The 18,745-nt window shown below is 34.6% G+C and overlaps 1 protein-coding gene across 2 annotated transcripts in view; it reads left to right on the forward strand.

Annotated features, from left to right (window-relative positions):
- LOC128998771 (uncharacterized) overlaps window positions 1–18,745 on the forward strand; it is an 80,395-nt gene that overhangs the window by 42,584 nt on the left and 19,066 nt on the right. For both annotated transcript variants that reach the window (XM_054425118.1, XM_054425119.1), the window contains 10 exons: window positions 1,114–1,238; window positions 2,503–2,658; window positions 3,542–3,941; window positions 6,320–6,630; window positions 7,172–7,468; window positions 8,492–8,664; window positions 11,864–11,989; window positions 13,538–13,677; window positions 15,620–15,822; window positions 17,777–18,069. In XM_054425118.1, coding sequence (XP_054281093.1) covers window positions 1,114–1,238; window positions 2,503–2,658; window positions 3,542–3,941; window positions 6,320–6,630; window positions 7,172–7,468; window positions 8,492–8,664; window positions 11,864–11,989; window positions 13,538–13,677; window positions 15,620–15,822; window positions 17,777–18,069 — 2,224 coding nt within the window. The remainder of the gene's footprint in view (window positions 1–1,113; window positions 1,239–2,502; window positions 2,659–3,541; window positions 3,942–6,319; window positions 6,631–7,171; window positions 7,469–8,491; window positions 8,665–11,863; window positions 11,990–13,537; window positions 13,678–15,619; window positions 15,823–17,776; window positions 18,070–18,745) is intronic.

An 18,745-nucleotide genomic window follows, 5' to 3' on the forward strand; every position in this document is an offset into this window, starting at 1 on the left:
GTAACTAGTTTTAAAAACTCCTATATGATAATTACAATTCCACATAATAAACTCTCAAATTGCATTCTGAATTTTAATTTGCCATTAGTATTGAGCTATTAGGTTATACTATTAAGTTGGATACTAGTATATTCTTTATCTAAGATATCGGATCTCCCTCCATCGCCAACACTTAACGAAACATTTTTTTTAGATTCTCCGATATTTCTGTATTATATTTCATTAAAACTCGCAAGCAAAACAATTACTACCACAAGTTGTTGATTGAGAGGATTTCTTTCGAAACCATTTTCAAAATTCAAAAAAAGATCCTTAGAATTATGACATTTTCAAAACCTAGGCGATCCTGTAAATTATTATTTAGAGAATTGAAAATATTAACACTTCTGTCAGTTTATATTCTGCAAACATTAATCTTAAAAAAAAATAATCTTGAATCTTTTATGAATGAAAACCATAACCATAATTATTTAACACGACATCAAAATGATTTACAACTGCCCATTCATAGACTTATCTCACTAGAAACCCTTCCACAATATCTGGGGAAAAAACTGTATAATAAACTACCCAATAATATTAAATCATTTGAATCTTTTGAAAAATACAAAAAAGAAGTTACCAAATTGCTGCTTAATAAAGGGTATTACAGATTTTTTAAATGATGTATATATTTGATTTCTTAGCATATTGTATAGTTATTATAGTTTTATGTATTTTAATTGTCCATGACCATTTCACCTGTTTCCCAGCTATGCTGGATCTGTAAAACGTTGTGTGAAAATAAATGATTGACTTGACTTACTCTAGGTGTAGGTACTTTGACATAGTAGGTCCATTTTTAGGAATTTCAAATCCTTGCAACAACTAGCATGTCCATTTACAACTCTATCTGTAGCAATGTAAGCAAATGTTTGAATACCAAACGGTAAGCTGTAGAAATTGTTCATATAAGATATATCACTAAACCCAACATTCCTAGGTGTTGTATGCACTTTTTGTGTCTACAAAGTGTTAATTTTTGTAGTATCATATTGCAATACCAATCTTGTGTATATGTATCTATACTTTTTGCAAGATCTATTTAAAAATATATATATATATATTTTTCAGAAACATGTGCTTTGTTCACCTACATGATAAATCGATTCTGTGCTCATATACAGACCCTCCACCCAGAAAATATGGTCTGTCATTTGTGTTCGGATACGTTTCTCCAAGTAAATGAACTGTTGGAGGTATGTATGTTTGGAATTTAACTATGCATACAATTTTTTATCTTGCTATTAAAGGTCAGGATACACTTAACTGCATCGAGCCCTCGCTGACATACGGCCAATCTCAGTCCCAGCCACGGACTACTGTTGGTGACAGTGGTAGGAGAACTGTCCCGTCACTACTCCAAGCGACAGCCATCAGCATTGTCCCAGTTCTGTAGTGAGGCAATGTTCGTTCACAATATCGGAACAGTGATCTAGTGATAATTGCATTGGCTCTAGAAGAAAAAGAAAACGATGAAACATTGAGGAGGCGAAGGAAGAGCACATGGGTAGACAGTTCATAAAAATCAAGACCCATTGAGAGAAAATGTAATATCCTTTTTCTTCTTCTCATGAACGATGAAATCAAGTTCTATTTTCGTATAACACAAAATACAGTAAATCTTCTTGAATCCTTCTCATCACCTTGATTGTACAAAACCGGAAATTCCTGCATTCCTTCAAAAAGCTTTTTGTCTGTAAGGGTGCAGCCTCGGCGAGGGCAAAAACAATTTTTAACAAAGTTTAAAAAAAAAAATTGTCTTAGGACGCTAGGCACAAGCCTGGGATTGTTTTTCACATTACTTTGGGCTAGACCTAAGGGCTGCAGCATTATCACTTAAATAAAATCCATTGGTGATTTGGCAGGATTGGAACCCAGGACGAAAATGAAAAATTTTAATAAAAAATGGCAAAATATTTACTAAAATACTCTGAATCTTTTATTTCATTTTTATGAAAACAATTTGTTAGACCAGTATCAAACGGAAACAGATTACATCCTGAATTAGTGAAGATGTTGCTGTTAACTAATAGAAAGTTATAGACATTACTTATTGTTCTCAATACCTTTGATATGTTAGCAAACTTAATCTTACTTTGAAATATCATAGCTTCCACATGAAGCGCAAGTTGCAATTTTAACATAAGTACTATGTTTTCATAAGTTGGGAGAAATTCTATTGAAATAAGTTATTTAGGGGAAAAACAAAATATATACAACCCATTTATTTTAGAAAAAACAACCAAAACTGAACTGATAACCCATCACTTTGGGGCTTTTATGTTCCTACAAAACCTTTCTACACAACAGTTTTTTTTTCAGTTTAAATAGAATACACAGATTGTACACTATGTAAAACTAAACATGAACAAAGTAACTTAGGTTAGGTTAGGTTAGGTTAGGTTAGGTGCTTATTAAAGAAGCTCTTTGTACAAGCTAGCTTATTATTATTATTTACAGCACTACTGCCACAAACACGGCATGGGGATGTTTCAATGTCTATTCTGTACTTTTGGAGCACGAAAGGAAGAAGAAATTCGTCTGCACTTGTGTTATGCTCATTCTGACGTAGACCCTAAGGCCCTGCAGCGAATTGAAAACTCCCCTAAACCAAACGTAAGTTTTATTAAAGATTGATACAAAATATTTTAATAAGGATAGCACAGTCTAATTAAGTTATCATAATTTTAATTGCACGAGATTTTATTTCTCAAAGAGTTATTTTTGTTAAAAAGAAACCGAGAATATTACTATTGTATAGTAATAAATTCTTACCACAATTTATTAGTTATTACCTTTTTGTATTTTGTATAAAAATACTTCATAGTAAATGTATAGGTAATTTAAAAATACATTATAAATTATTATTTATTACATTAAGTTTTGTTATTTTATCCATCTTGTAAGAAATCTAATCTAATTTTTGTAAATAAATATTGTTTGCTGCAAATTTACCATTAAAATTCAACTTTGTTGATAAAAAAAAATTACTTATCAGCTGAGTGGGAATTGTCAAATCAGCATACAAGGAGGATAAGAATTCAATTATGCCAACCCACAAATTCCTACGGGCAACAAATTACTACGGGCAAGTTAGCAGGATAGCCAATTAAAATGACGTCTCTGCCTAATATATACCAATTCGTTGGTAATGAGCTTGAATATATAAAATAATGGATCAATAATTTGGTGACCAATGGCTTTACAGAACAGCCTTCAAGCCGTAAAATGACCGAAGGGCAGTTCGAGGGTTAATTGATTACATTCCTTAAACTACACTTATTATGGATTTAAAAAAATCATATTATATTTTTCTTGGGGAGCTTTTTTTATAATTTGTTTTGATAAACTCGTTCAATAGCTCTTTGGTCAAGTACTTTCCTAGGCCTAACTCTAATTATATGGTACTTGTCACTTTAAAGTTCCAAATGTATTATTTAGTATGACATTACATTTTTTTTTATTACGTCTAGTTTTAACCATACATTTTCAATTTCAGATGGGAAAAGTGTCCAAGGAGAGCATAAAAAGAATTATGTTCTTTAAAGATCAAGAGAAACTATTTCAATTCGTACACTATCGTACGACTTCGCCAACCCAAAGATTGTCCAGTCTAGAAACTCCCCTACAGGAGTTGAACAAAGAACCTCGACAGTTGCCAATAATACTTAGGAAAAAAGGTCCTCCTGCCACTAAAGATGCAACTAACATAGTGGCTCCTGCAAACAACCCACTAGTTGCCTCCTTGCCCGATCCTATACCAGTGGAGGCAGTGACAGTGGTCAACTCACCCCAGCTGAGCATACCTGCCGAAAGTGATGAATCGGCTCCCAGTCAAGATAATATGACAGAACCAAATCAATCTAGTAATATCGCTTATTTCAGATGCGGAAATAAGGGTAAGTCATACAGAAATCATTTAACCTATTTTTGTTCGACAATGTGTTTATGAATAATGAATAATGGATAATGAATTTTATTTCCTCAAAATAATGTTTATTCTAAGATAGGGTGTCTGTAAAAGTCCACGGGGTATATTTTTAAACTGTTTTTACTAATTTTACTATTTTGAAAGTAAGAAACAGCAAAAGTGTGCAGTGTGTCACATTAGTGGGCTGACAAACTAATTTGAAAGGACCAACTGCAATACTTAAAAACAATATAGGCTTTCGTTTCAAGTCACAAAGTTGGTAAATGAGAACCGCCAAAGATTTTGATTAGTCCTTGCAGACAATTTCTAAATCATAGGTACTTTTTGTTCTAACTTATGGGAGAGGTCTTTGATAAATAAAATACTTAACTTGATTCATAATTTACTATATTTCAGAACATACATTAGAAGTTGCATACAAGGAGAGCCATGTTTCTAGAGAGAGCAGATAATGTGAAGAAGACCAAAAAAAGTTGTACACTCCCAGGTGTACCAGCACATTTAAACATTTATTCACAACACTTTTGGAATTACCTGCTCATTTATTTTTTTTTTAATTGGATTCAAAATACAGTACACCGATAATTTACTAAATTAAAAAGATCTGTGTATGTATGTGGCCAACATATTTCTACAAAGCATTAAATATGTCATAAAAAAAAAATAGAAAAAAAATTGTACAATAAGTCTACTGTTTCATTATAGGTAGCATAAGATAGCCGTTACTGAAAACTACTCACTTTAAAAATGTGATTACACATTGCTATTTATTAATTTGGTATTCAATTCACCTTATATTATAATTAGAGGTGTGCGAGTGGCTTAATTTTTAAGCTGAGCCGAGCCTGGCCTAAAAGCTTGAGAAATCGAGTTCACAGTCGGAAACTCGGAACTCGAGACCAGCTCTTACGATCGCGATGAAATAAACCTGTCTGCAAAATGTGCGATCAAAAAATTCATGCTTTCGTCATGATCATGGATGACATTGATAATGTTTCCGTAATCGCTGAAAAAAATAGTAATGTGAACGACCACGAGACATGTCCAGGATTTTGCAGCGATTGTGGATGGCGATGGTAACGTTTCGTCTTTAAATTGCACTTTAAAAAAAGTGTTTGACTGGGTCTGATTAACTTATTATTTGTAATTACGTAAATTCACGACAGAAAAAAGCGTGGCTCAGCTCGGACTCGGCTCTCACTTCTCTAACAATTAAATACTTAAATCCTGCAATGTACACCTTCAATCATTTCATTTTACAGAAATATTAATGGAAGGGGGGGGGGGGGGTAAGTTGAACTCAAAATTCTAGGCACTGGAGCCACCCCTGCAAATAGTGTAAATTGATCCAATTGCATCACAAGCAAAATAAGGAAGCGTTAAGAATGCCTAATAGAATAGAATAACTTGTTAGATTGATTGATCTCAAAACTTTCTTTTCGTAAAAAGAGAGCTTTCTCTAATTTCGTCATAGTAGTAACTAGGGATGGACGGGATTGAATTTTTAGTTCGGGACGGGACAGGATTTTTATTTTCTTCCCGATTTTCAGGACGGGACGGGTTTTTTTCTGTGCATAAAAAGAAAGTCTTGAGTATTACAGTTACCAAAAAAGACAAACATAATCAATTTGTACCATTTGTGGCACTAATCTATCAAAACCAAAAAAGGTAAAAATTTACAGGCATAAAAACTTGTGAATCGCGGCGGTCGGTATGACTCCGTGGTCACGACGCGATCGCCGGTATGACTCCGCGGTCACAGCGTGATCGTCAGTATGACTCCGCGGTCTCGGCGTGATCGTCGGTATGACTCCGCGGTCACAGCGTGATTGTCAGTATGACTCCGCGGTCATAGCGCAATCGTCAGTATGACTCCGTGGTCACAGCGCCTAATGTGATCGTCGAAATATGCCCTGAAGACCTGGTTAAAAACAAAAATTTGTTTCCCTATCGAATGTTATTTAAATAGAGACGTTAAATAAATAATTTAGTAAGACATTTTTGTTATTTCTTAGTTTTTGTATTATCCTGTATATGACACTATGTACTGCAAAATGATGTAATGAATAAAGTAATTAATATATGACTTGCGGTCACGGTGCGATCGTCAAAATGACTTCGCCTCCTGCGTTCGCGGAACTACCGTGAACATCTCTCAAGATAGCGGTGTCATCGTCACTCGCGAAGCGGCAAAATCGCCGATGATCGGATCAAATCCGGTCCCAAAAAATTTTGAATCAAATGTAATCCGTCCCGAAAATCTGGAATGTTTTTTTCCCGAAAATTTCCCGAAATTTCGGGACCCGTCCATCCCTAGTGGTAACAAATAATATAATTTTTTTTCAGGATGTGACTATGAAACAACAAACTCAAGACCTTTAAGAGAACATTTGATGTTTTGTGAGCTGTCCAGGTCATCTCCAAAATTGATCTGCACTTATTGTCGCAAAGAGTTCAAGCACACAGCCAAATACATCGATCATCTCTTAATCCATGGACCCAACCTTTACTCATGCGCCCTGTGCAAATACGAGTCGAGGTTGGCCAAAGTCAACTACCATATGAAAACAATTCATCACTTCTTGACGACCACTGTTTTACCGGTTGACCGAGAGAAAACAGACCCTGAACAGGACCTTTTTGTTGTTCATGGCAAGGTAAGTCACCTTTGGAATGTATTATTAGTTCAGCACACAAACTTTGATCATGAAAAATAATTGACATATTTACCAAATGAAACTAAAAAATTGGGTGCTAATTAAATTTATTTAATATAAATTTAATGCTTTAACCACAAGTTAGAGGTTACTTATGCCACTTTATCATACTATAAACTTTTTAATATCAGAATCTCCACAAAAGGTTTTATTTTCTGGTTATATTATATAGTTAGTTCTAACAACTGCCACATCAAGTGTCACATTTCAACTTTAATGTGTCTTTCGTTCAAAAGACAATTTCATTTTTTAATAACTTTGTAGATGTTATTATTTGTAGTCAATTATTTCTCTGACAAACCTTTGTAGATTTTTATAAAAAAAACTCACTCAACAATTAATTAATAATCATCTTATTTAACTGTTTTATGTTGTAAATAAAAGTTAGTTCAATACCTGTGAGTTTTTCATTATCAGTATTTGAACTATGAAATGCTAAGAGTTCATCCCTGAGTCTTTTAAACTACCAAATGTTTTATAGGAAAAACGAAGACCGGGGAAAAAACCAGGACCCAAGTCTAAACCCAAAGTAGAGTCCAAAACCAAGTTTTCGCCTCAAGATCTAGACAAAGTGCCCAAAGCTGCTATTTTCCTAAATGCACTCGGCTGCACCCAGTGTTCCTATGAAACGAAGGTTAGGAGCAACTTGATACGTCACATTCAGTTACATTTGTCAGGTGAATTGGTTACACAAGAGGAGTTTGTCAATCCAGTACCTGAGAAGACAGAGAAGATGTTTGATAAGATGATGAATCTTGCTGGCAGCTCTCATAAAAAGGTAATTGTAATATTTTTTATGCATAGTGCAACCCTGATGATTTTAGTAGGTACCTTCATTACTTAAGGTACCCACTGTTACTTTAAGTGACGTAGCTCAGGAATAAAACTCAGCACTCGCTTACAAAACCCAACTTATATATTACTCGAAACAAAACAAAGAACTCAAAAATAAGTAACAAACGAAAAGGTAGAATAGACTGGAAATGTATAGATTCATTTAGTTAAAAACTGAAACGCCAATTTTGAAAACCCTTAATATTGTCTTGGCCTTGGGCTTCAGCTCCCCCAGCAGGACCCTGTCCTCCAGTACACTAACTCACAACTCCATCAAAAAACCAGATCAAGTGCACTGGTCTACTTAAAGCAAAAGCCTTCAGTAGGTCAGTACAACATGTTAATGTATAACAACACTACCAGCCTACTCACACAACATTGTCAAACACTTCCCCTTCACTTATTTTGACCCCTTCCTATTACAAATACAAACTCCTCAATAACAAGTAGGGGTGGACAAGATTGGATTTTTAGTTTGAGACTAGATCGAGATGATTCAGAAAATCCTGAATGCTACCTGGATGGAATTCGTCCTGGGTAGCACCCTGACTGAATTATTCAAAAACATCTTATTTACTTTGTTTTAAGTTACATTTTTGTTATGGTGAGGGTGTTGTTTAAAGTACTAATACATTTATTTTCCATCACTTTTTTGTAGTCCTATACGATCTTTAAGAATCATTCTGTCATTCAATTTTTTTTATTTCTGTAGCTTTTAAGGAATTGTGTTTGACGATTATGTTTTTAAATGCCTATTGATACATTTTATAAAATTTTTATGTAACTTACTCCTTTTTCAATTTCTTAAAAAAACTACATACTTAACAGTATTAAATTATAAATCACATGATGACATTTTATATGTTTGGGAGACCAATTCTCAATGTTAAGTCTTATGCTGGAATATTGAAAGGAAACTTATAATTTGCTAAAACACCAATTCGATTGTAACAATTTAATATTTCAGAAACCTGGGCTAGAGAGTAGCCAAGATGAAACGGCTGTAGAGTGCCTCTACAAGTATGTCCCCGACCAAGACCGTTACAAATGCCACGTAAAAGAGTGTGGCTATCGCACATTGAGTGAAACCATGTTGAGGGACCACATCTCCGTCATTCACAAGGATGAGACTCACTATGTGTATGTATTTTTGCACATAACTTTACTATACAATACCACATTTATTGTTGTAGTGAGAGAATTTAGTTTACATAACGTAAGTTTAAATGCACATCACACGTAAAACTGAAACCTTGGCGGTTAACTCAATAGTCGGACAACAGAAATTAAATTCCTTTATCAATGACTTCAGTTTAAAATTAACAATTATTTTGGAAAGAAATAAAATAGTGTGCACAAGAATTGTGCATGTGTTACGGTTCTTTGTCTATTAAATGTCAGTTTAGTTAAATATTTATTGGAACGAGAATGAGATTCTAATACAGGGGGTTCTTGAGTCTTATTTTGAAGTTAGACTTGACTCATTGTACAACCTGTGTGTTTCGTACTAGGCCTATAGAATTCATATGGAAATAAATAACACAATTAACACTTTTACACGTTTAATAAGCTACGATAGTAGAATTTATAACACACATCAAATTGACACAAATCAGAATTTACATAGTAAAATCGTACTCCAAAATCAGACCAATATCTAGGCTACAATGACTTATCCTATGCTTGTCCTGTGAAGTGTTGAACCACAACAATGTTGTAGGCCTAACCAGTTTAGTCACATTAAAATGATTGATAGAAAACTTTTAACGGTAGACATACTGAGAGAGAATATCGAACAGAGAATGTACAATATCAAACAGAAAGTAGAGAATGAACAATGTGTAGGAAGTGTGTCACCGCCTTCCATCCATACTGGCGGCAAAGACTAGTTTTCCTTAGTCTGTGATGGCAATTTTCATATCCCTCTGACGTGCCCACTTAATTTTAGCTGTAAATTTCAGTTATTACTATTATACATAGACTTTTTTTATTACTTGATTTGTCATTTATTAATTTATTAAGGATTTTAATTATATCTTTTCTGTTATTAACTCATAAAAATAAAAAATACATCTGTTTGACTCAATTGTCAATACCCCTCTAGGACCCAATTGATCAGAGAAAGAAAGGAAGTTGATTGTTTTTCTAATTTATATTTATTTTATCCATTTCAATCCGGGCGGCTCTAGAGGGCAGGCCAGATAGGCCTGGGCCTACCCAAAATGTTGGTAGATATTTCAAAATTATAAATAAATAAAGACATTTAACTATAAGTTAATAAAGGGAAATATTATGCATTTCAATTTTAAAATTTCCCCTTTTTGTGGGAAAGCCCCTCAAACCTCTTGTCCCTCAATCAAACTCCTTGATCCTAGTCAGGCCTACCCAAAACATTTTTCCTGGAGCCGCCCCTGTTTCAGTCGACATCCTACTTCTGCATATTGTTGTAAACTTGCCCTAAAACGCCAAACCACTGAGGGGGCGTGATTTCACTTCATGTTACTATCATATTTGATTAAATACAACTTGAAATGGACTGCAAATACATCAATTATATTATTAATTTATCAAAACAAAATTGTATTTTGTTATTTTACCTAAAAAATCACTATCATATTATTTTTTACACATCATCTCCAAACAAATCAGTCAAATGATACTTGTTATTTTTTTATTGCTAATGAAAAATAGAGATGTAAATACTAGAGGTGTGCGGATATCTGAAAAATCGGGTCGCATTCGGTTCCCCCCCCGACCGAAATTTGATATACAACACTATGCATTAAATATCCAACTTTTTCGGATAGACTATGTATTTTGGACATTATATCACTATTATAAGGCATTCACTGAGACATTGTCTTGCCATATAAATTTATTACATCAACATACAAGGTCTGCTCTGAGACATTGCCTTGCCATATAAATTGATTGCGTCCGAATATAAGGTCTGCAACTTAAATTTATTTGGAGTCCCGACTGCAGGTTACCAAAATTGGGAGTGGGACATCAGATCCGCTTTGCAAATTGCGAGGTGTTCCTCAAGGTAGTTGTTTAGGCCCTGTGCTGTTCAATTTATACACGTCTGACTTGCCCAGAAGTGTAAAATATTGTACAGCACACTTGTATGCTGATGACTGTCAATTACACTTGTCATACAAGCCAGACATGACATCCGCAGCAATTGAACTCATCAACGCTGATTTGCACAGCATTTTTCAATGTTGAGAAAATCTGACATTAAAGTCACCCTTGATGGCATGGGATTGTCTGTCTGTGACACTGTCAACACGCTTGGTGTTGTACTTGACAAAGACCTCTTTTTTTCTGACCACGTCACATCTGCAGTCCAACGTGCAGTGGGAAGATTGACAGGTCTTAGCAGATTCAAAACTCTCCTGCCAGAATTTGCCAAAACGCAACTCATGCGGTCCTTGGTCCTTCCAGCCTTCACATATTGCTTTCCTGCATATGGAAACAGCATCTCTAAGGAGGATATGGCAAGAGTTCAGAGAATTCAAAATTCTGCCATAAGGTTCATTTTTGGCCTTAGTCGCTTTGTCCACGTGTCCTCCTACAGAGATGCTGCTAAGCTCATCCCAATGGATGACATGTGCAGAAAGCTGACCTGCTGCCTGGTACCACAAAGTGCTCACGCTGGGAGAGCCTCATTACCTCAGCGAGAGGCTTAAGTACAGGAGGGAGATCTGTCTGCGTAGTACTCGCTCCGACCGCAGGCTTCACTTTCCTAAAGTGAGGCTTGGGGCTGGAAGAAAGTCTTTTTCTTATTTCGGCCTGCAGTTGTACAATGGCCTCCCTCAAGATATCAAGTGTTCGAAATCGTACAACACATTCAGGGCCGCAATGAAAAAAACAAATGTAAAATGTATATTGTAATTATTCTGTTGTAATTTGTTTGTATATACTTATGTAGGCCTAAATATATTAGGATAGTTTAGATTTAGTGACTTGAGTTAGTTTGAAAACCATGTATTATGAAACTCGCTCGTAAATAAAGGCCTTTTTATTTATTTATTTATTTAAAAACTGCTTCACCAAAAAACCACAGAAAAAAATGAATGTATTTTTGAGTTGATGGATAACAGAGGTTGACAGTCAAAAGAGTGATGCTTTGACCAAATGAGCCATTGAATTCCCCCACTTTCACCAGATTACCTCTAAAACAATGTTGCCTTATGTAGCTTATTGTACGTTTTGTACATGCTATAAATAAAGATAATTTGAATTTCAATTAGCTCTACTGCTTTACTTACAAATTTGACTTGCAAAAAAGTAAAGTAGTATAATGTTATTAAACAATTCCATACTTCATTTTTAGTTGTCCCCACTGCGTAGACAAGGTTGAAGCAGCAGCTTTTCCCATAGATCATCTCAGCATGCACCTTAAACTGCATGACTCTCCTGTCTACAAGTGTTCTAACTGTGAATTCTGCAGTCACATTAGGTGAGTATCCTGATAATTTGTATCATGAAAGTTTTACAATGAGAGGTTAAACATATGACTTATTTAATATCTACATAAACACAAAACCTGAGAAATGTCATCTGTGTTGATTGGGTGGGAGATTTTTGTTATGTTTCCCTGATTTCATAACTTGTCATGGTTGTTCTTTGTGGCCACTAGTCTTAAAATAACTCTTCAGCCATCGGGAGATCTGGTATGAATTGATTCTTACTCTGATGCTGATTCCTTGACATTTATTATCCATACATGGTTTTTATTCTAATGGGTTCCAAACAGGATAGAGTTTTAATGTCAGGTTGAAATATTGTACATCTGCCAAAAAAGCGTACTTAAGTAATAACGGAAGGTAGGAATGGATAAGCTGGTCAGGAAAAGATGGGTAACTTTTAACTCATCCACTTCCAAACTTGGAACAAGCATATCTCTCCAAGTCTACATCTGTACTTTGTGTCCAAAAAATGCCATGGCCCATAGGTACAAATAAGGACCAATGAGCAAGGGAAGCATTACTATACTGCCTACACAATGACAGAATATATTTAAACCGCCTTTTGAAGAGGACCTTATTAACAATTGGAAAAACATGAGCTTAACATTTGACGACTAGTCAGATTTATTGTAATCAATTTCTAGGCAAGATACACAGGGTATCCGAAAAAGAATACCAAGATTTCTAACGGTCATTGATTGGGTAATATCTTCAAAATTTAAAACTGAGTTTTGTTTCCCATGTAGCAAGGGGGGGAAATCTAAACCTTGGTAAGCGTAAAACAGGTGCGTGGTGTGGCAGGCCGTCGTTGTGATTGACATGCCTGATGCCAGTTGCCAGTACTACGATGTTTATGGCGCAACGTGATCTGCGGTTTGCAGGGTGTAGAAAATTTTTTATAATTTAATTAAAATTGACCTGATGACAAAGCAATTCATCACAGGTTTTAACAATTTCGTGGCACAGGAAGTGTTTTGAAAGGACATTCTCCTGGCCGGCTAAAAACAAGTTATGACAAAGTCAAAGAAATCCGACAATCCTACATTAGAAGCGTGAAAAAAATCAATTCCCCGACGAATTCTTCAGTTAATCATACCCAATTCAACACTCTACGATGTTATTCGTAAAAGATTGAATTTGCCAGTTTTATGCTCATATAAGATAAATAACCATCCGAATTTCATGAAATTTTTCTGAATTTTATCAAAGTATGGAAAAATGTTAGTTTTTTCTTTTCCCTTCAATTTGACGTCTAAATTGTTAAATCATCTTTAATAGTAGGCCTACCCAAGAAATGGCCTTAGAAAATCCCGGTATTCTTTTTTTTGATACCCTGTACTTTAATTAACCTACTAGTTAACTTACAATTGATTTTATTCTTAACTCAACTATTTTCCCAAACATACACATATATTAATGTGTTAACACATGGTTCTATTAAATCAGAAACACTGTTCTTAAACATGATCTTGGTATGGATGTTCTTGTACCATTACATAAAGTCAATTTATTGTATTTAAACTTTGCTGCATAAATAGGAGATCAATAGAACGGCATACGGAAGTGGCCCACTCAGGGGAGCAAGTAGAGGTGCAGGTCGTCCGATTGTTCAAACCGGATCACATTGTCAACAAAGCTGGACCAAAACTTCACAACATCGACACATCTGACGAACAAGGTAAATTACTCACTGTATTCTCCTCAAGTATCGAGATGCCTTCATACATACATATTTTTATGTATGGTTTAAAGTATTTAAATTAGACGATAGTCTTACTTTTGAAAATGTATTTTTATTTTTATCAATTCAAAAACATCAGCGTTCCGCTGTTCAGCTTAGAGCTTTGCTGTTCATTTTCAGGTCTATCACTATTGTTTGTTTTATTTGCGAATTCCCGCTAGGGTAGATACTTTTTCCTTCCCTGTTGCAATAAACCTAGGTACTTGTTAAACTTAATTTTATTAATTGGGAATTAATCTGAAATGTTTAAGGGAATATTTTAGTAAATCCGACAAATAGAAATTCGCTTTGTCTACAGGTTTTTTGTGGCTTGATTATTTTTATAAAACGAGGACCTTGTAATGTGTCATCCAATTACAATATTTTTAACCTCTTTGTATGCTTTAATGTCTGCATAAAACTTACTGCCTTCATCCTTCTCTTAAACTTAATAAGTTCTTATTGTTTCTTCTCTGATGTGAACTATGTCCTAGATCACTTTTTTGGGCCCTCACATGCCCACTTAGTTTAATAGTCCAGTGCAATTAGCATTTGAGTAAGGAAATAAAAAAAAAGTTGAAACCTGTTGGAAATAATGTTTTAAGGTCTCCTGAACCCACAGAAGAAAGTCCCAGAAAACCACATGTGGACTTTTCCACCATTTTTAAATATAAGTTGGCCATGTTGGAATTATGCAAGTGTTTACGGAATCGGGTGTTACTAGTAAACTACTTGACGTAAAAACCTCCTGTTTGTATAAAAATGTCTTGTTTACTCCAGGCTAGATGTTTAATGTAAAGATATGTGTTCCTTTATTTTTTTTTTTTACTTTTCTTTACTAATTTAAAACCTAATTATTTTGTGATTCCTTCAGTTGCGTTGTAGCTCTAGTTCAATGCGCAACTATTGCCGTCATTGCCAGATGCCGGTATTGACTTAACCGTGACCGCAATAAGTATTTGTCTGCGTTTGTGTTGTGCATTTGAGTGGCAAGCAATGGCGGAACTGTACTGTAGAGTGTAGACACTAGACAGACGACACGACGATTTAAGTGATGACAATACGATTCCCAATCGAGGCTCGAATGTGGATTGAATTGATGTTTTAGTTTAGTTAATTTTGGAAAATACATAATTTTAATTGTAATAATTATTGGTTTTTTTGTTTTTTACCGGTTTACAGTTAGTCATAAGTAACTATTGGCAAATATAACGCGAAAATCGTAACGTTTGGCAGTTCAAAACTGCTTCAAGAGGCCTAGTCCAGTAGTACAAGTAACTCATTAATGTTTATTTTTATTTTTAACCTTAATTTGCAGTGTTTGACGAGTGAATATTAAGAGTTAGGCTAATTTTCCTTAATAAACGTATGTGGGTTTTTAATTATTTATCAATATCCGTTATTTTTATTGTTTTTACAACTTTGATTGGTCCTATCTTTTAAGTAGCCTATATTAGTCGCTGGGAATTTCGTACTTTTTAGCCGGGAAAACCGGGAATAATGTGTGAATTTTGTTTATAGATTCTGCTGACAACCCTGTTAATTTCTAAGGTCATTGAGGTTTAAAGAGATCTTGTTTACCATTGCATGATGACTCCTAGGTCTAAGGATGTTGTTAGTTTAAGCAGAGTGTCTAGCTGAACTGCAAACTGGAATTAGCAGGACATTTTAATTTTTTATTCTATGAAAGGTTTTTACTGTACTAAAAGGTATAAATAAACAAGTTCTGTTAGTTCTTTTAAGTGGCAAGCCTTGTTTTTATTTTGAACCTGGAAAACCTGGTATTGCCCTTGAATTTTATTTTGGTTGGATGCTGGACTCCCTGGTAAGTAACAATTGTTTTTGGTTAATATTATTATGATTCCACATTCCCAAATTAAATTATGATTTAAATTTTTAGGAGTGGATTCATTCTCCTGCAATCTTTGTACATTCAAAACCAAGAAGAAAAAGGTCATTCTTCAACATGGAATATCAGAGCATAAAATGGCAAAGCCGTTTAAGTGCTCTCTTTGTGGGTATGAGTGCGTTAATGAACCCATAGATCATTGCAAGACGTATCATCCTGATGAAGAGAGCCACATTATATCATTATACAAAAAGGTAACCTACTAATATTAGTTACTAACTGACGTATGTTGCTTTTTGCACTCTTTTTAAACTAGGCCTAACTGTATTTACAATATTTTGTACCTCGGTTCTCGGTACAAAATCGGTACGGGGCTATTATTATTATTTCCATTTTCTTCTCAGAATTGTATTTAAACCAATATTTTTATTTTAATACATAGACATTACTATAAAAATGGATAGTAGCGTACATTTAGTGATGGTTGGATCCGGATATCAGACTACCGGATCTGCCGGATTCGAGCTTGAACCGGCGCCCGATCGTATAAAAAAAATCTGGATCTTGGGCTGGATCCTGTTTTGATGGATCCGATTTCCCCCGATTTTTTTAATAACACAAAGCCTTCTGTATCCATGTACAAGACTATCTGTGTCTCTGTACAAGAAGACTATCTGTGTCTGTGTTCAAGAAAACTATCTGTGTCTAAGTAAAACTTAATATTAACAGGATGCCAATTTAAATCATACTGTTTAAAATGAAATTGGTAATGTTTAAAGGTTAATATATCTTATATATAGAATTATCTCCAGTCAACCCCAAACTCCCTCATTTTTGGGGACACTAAACATTTTCAAAATCATAAAATGAAACATGGTGTTAAGTTTGCATGACCACCAAAAAGGTATCTGTATATTTTACTATCCTTCGATCTTGAGTATGGTATATCGTGTATGCAGCATCTAATTTTTTTATACTTGGATCACTTCTTGCTAATCTCTTCCTTAAATTCGTTCCAGGTTCACAGTACTGATAGCCGGATATGTGAAGTTCTACAGGTAAAATACCCTGCGTCTGTGTACAAGAAGACTATCTGTGTTCTAACAAAGAAAAATATTAGATGACTTTTTATTCACCCTGTGTGGACACAGATAATCTTCTTGTACACAGACACAGGGTATTTTACCTGCATAAGTTCACATACCGGGCTATCAGTACTGTGGACCTGGAACGAATTTAAGGAAGAGATAGCAAGAGGTGATCCAGGCATAAATAAATTGGATGCTGCATGCAAAAACCACATTATAGCATACTCAAGATCGAAGGATAGTAAAATTAGATCAGTGGCTGACAGCTTGGGAAAGGGTAAAAGCTTCAGACTCTAGTATTGGCGAGAGAGCTGCCGCCTGGGCAGTTACTAACATAATGAAAACTAAAGCAAAATTTGGTTGGGGAAAAGGGCAGACTTCAAAAATTAAAAAACAAATAAGAAAGAAAAAACCATTTGGGAAAAAGAAAAAAATCCTAAATGTGCCTGCAAGAGGAAAAATAAAAGTTGTAAGCGGCTCTATTTGAGACCTTATACCGGATCTGGTAGTAAAAGTAAAAAAAATGTACTCATAGGAAATAATTGAAAGACTTCCAGAAAAACCATTAAGTAGTTTGGATATAATATAAAACTTGCTGCTGATTTAAAGTTGCCTCTTTTTAGAGGAGTCTAAATCATAAAATAAAAGCAATATTAATTTGCATAAAATAGTTACTTGTTTTTGGCTTTGTTTAGGCTATAGTAGTAAAACATGCCTCATACTGCTTACACTCAACTAAACTTCTCAAATGATAAAATAATTAAATAAATATATACATGTAAAGAATTAATTAAATAAGAACGCCTTTGCAAAGGAAACGCAATTACCACACGCACCTGTATTGCGAGTATTGCATTGACTTTCTGTAGACAATTTATTTTTTTTTTTTATTCTCGTCTCTAAAAAACATGATCAAAAAGAAATCTCGTCTCGTATAACGAGATTAAAAATTTCCCGAAATTTATAGACTTTTCATCCCTAGTTTTTATGAGACCTTTCATTAGTTTTATGTCTTGCAAACCCATACTAGTTTATATGCAGTTACAGGGCTATTACAAAGAATTTTATGAAAATGAGCATTTCTTTGAGATTTTCATTTTAATTGAATATTTTTTTACAGGTTACCGAAATGAAAAGACCTGCATTGCCTCCAATCCCTCCATTGTGGAAAAGAGATGCCAAACGTCTGAAGTTAATCCGTGGCATCATATTGGACGAGAGGGGAGACGCCCCTCCACCAGTAGTGACAGCCACAACTGGCATTGACGGCTTGGACCTTTTAGAACTTAAATTTGGTCATTTTGGAACCCCGCTCGGTACTAGCTTTATGTGTCCGAGATGTTCAACATCGTATAGTTGCAAAAACCGACAAGAAATGAAGGAACACCTGTTTAAAGATTTAGACTACAGTCCGTAAGTTATTATTCCTTTTTAAGTTTGTACGCTTTAACATTTAATAAAATAATTTTCTTAAATGTACACAATTTGATCTCAAAGAGTTAAAGTTACTACATCTTAACTATGAAGTTAATATAATGTATTAGTAAAGGTGATGACTATTCTGCATTGCAAAATAGGTTAGGTTAGATTATCCTTGCATTTGTTGACAAGGGATATTAGGACTAAATTATTGAATATCAGTGTTACACATTTGTGTATCTATCTATTAGCCTAATTTACTAATATTGTGTATCTATTGGCCTCTAATATTCTCAGTTCAGCTAGCTTCTCTTATCCCTTTCAAAAACAACTCTTGATAAGCTAGTTGGCTTTTTTAAATAAAAATAACTTGGCAAACACTTTTTGTCTTAAATGTTTCTGGAATGTATCTCTTAATCATAAGCTCTGACTTAAATATAAAATTCGTAGAAAAAGGAGGATAGCAGCTAGCTTACCTTGAAAGTGTGGGTAGGCCATAGAACAAGTAGAAAAACATTTTGCACACAATATTTCGTCCCCTAAGGGACTTTGTCAAGTGTAGAGAGAGTTTATAAATTTAATTTATAAACTCTCTCTACACTTGACAAAGTCCCTTAGGGGACGAAATATTGTGTGCAAAATGTTTTTCTACTTGTTCTATGGCCTACCC

This window comes from Macrosteles quadrilineatus, unplaced genomic scaffold (genome assembly GCF_028750875.1).
Source record: "Macrosteles quadrilineatus isolate MER2022 unplaced genomic scaffold, UCM_ALF_1.0 Scaffold_7__1_contigs__length_78375512, whole genome shotgun sequence".
NCBI classification, from domain to species: domain Eukaryota; kingdom Metazoa; phylum Arthropoda; class Insecta; order Hemiptera; family Cicadellidae; genus Macrosteles; species Macrosteles quadrilineatus.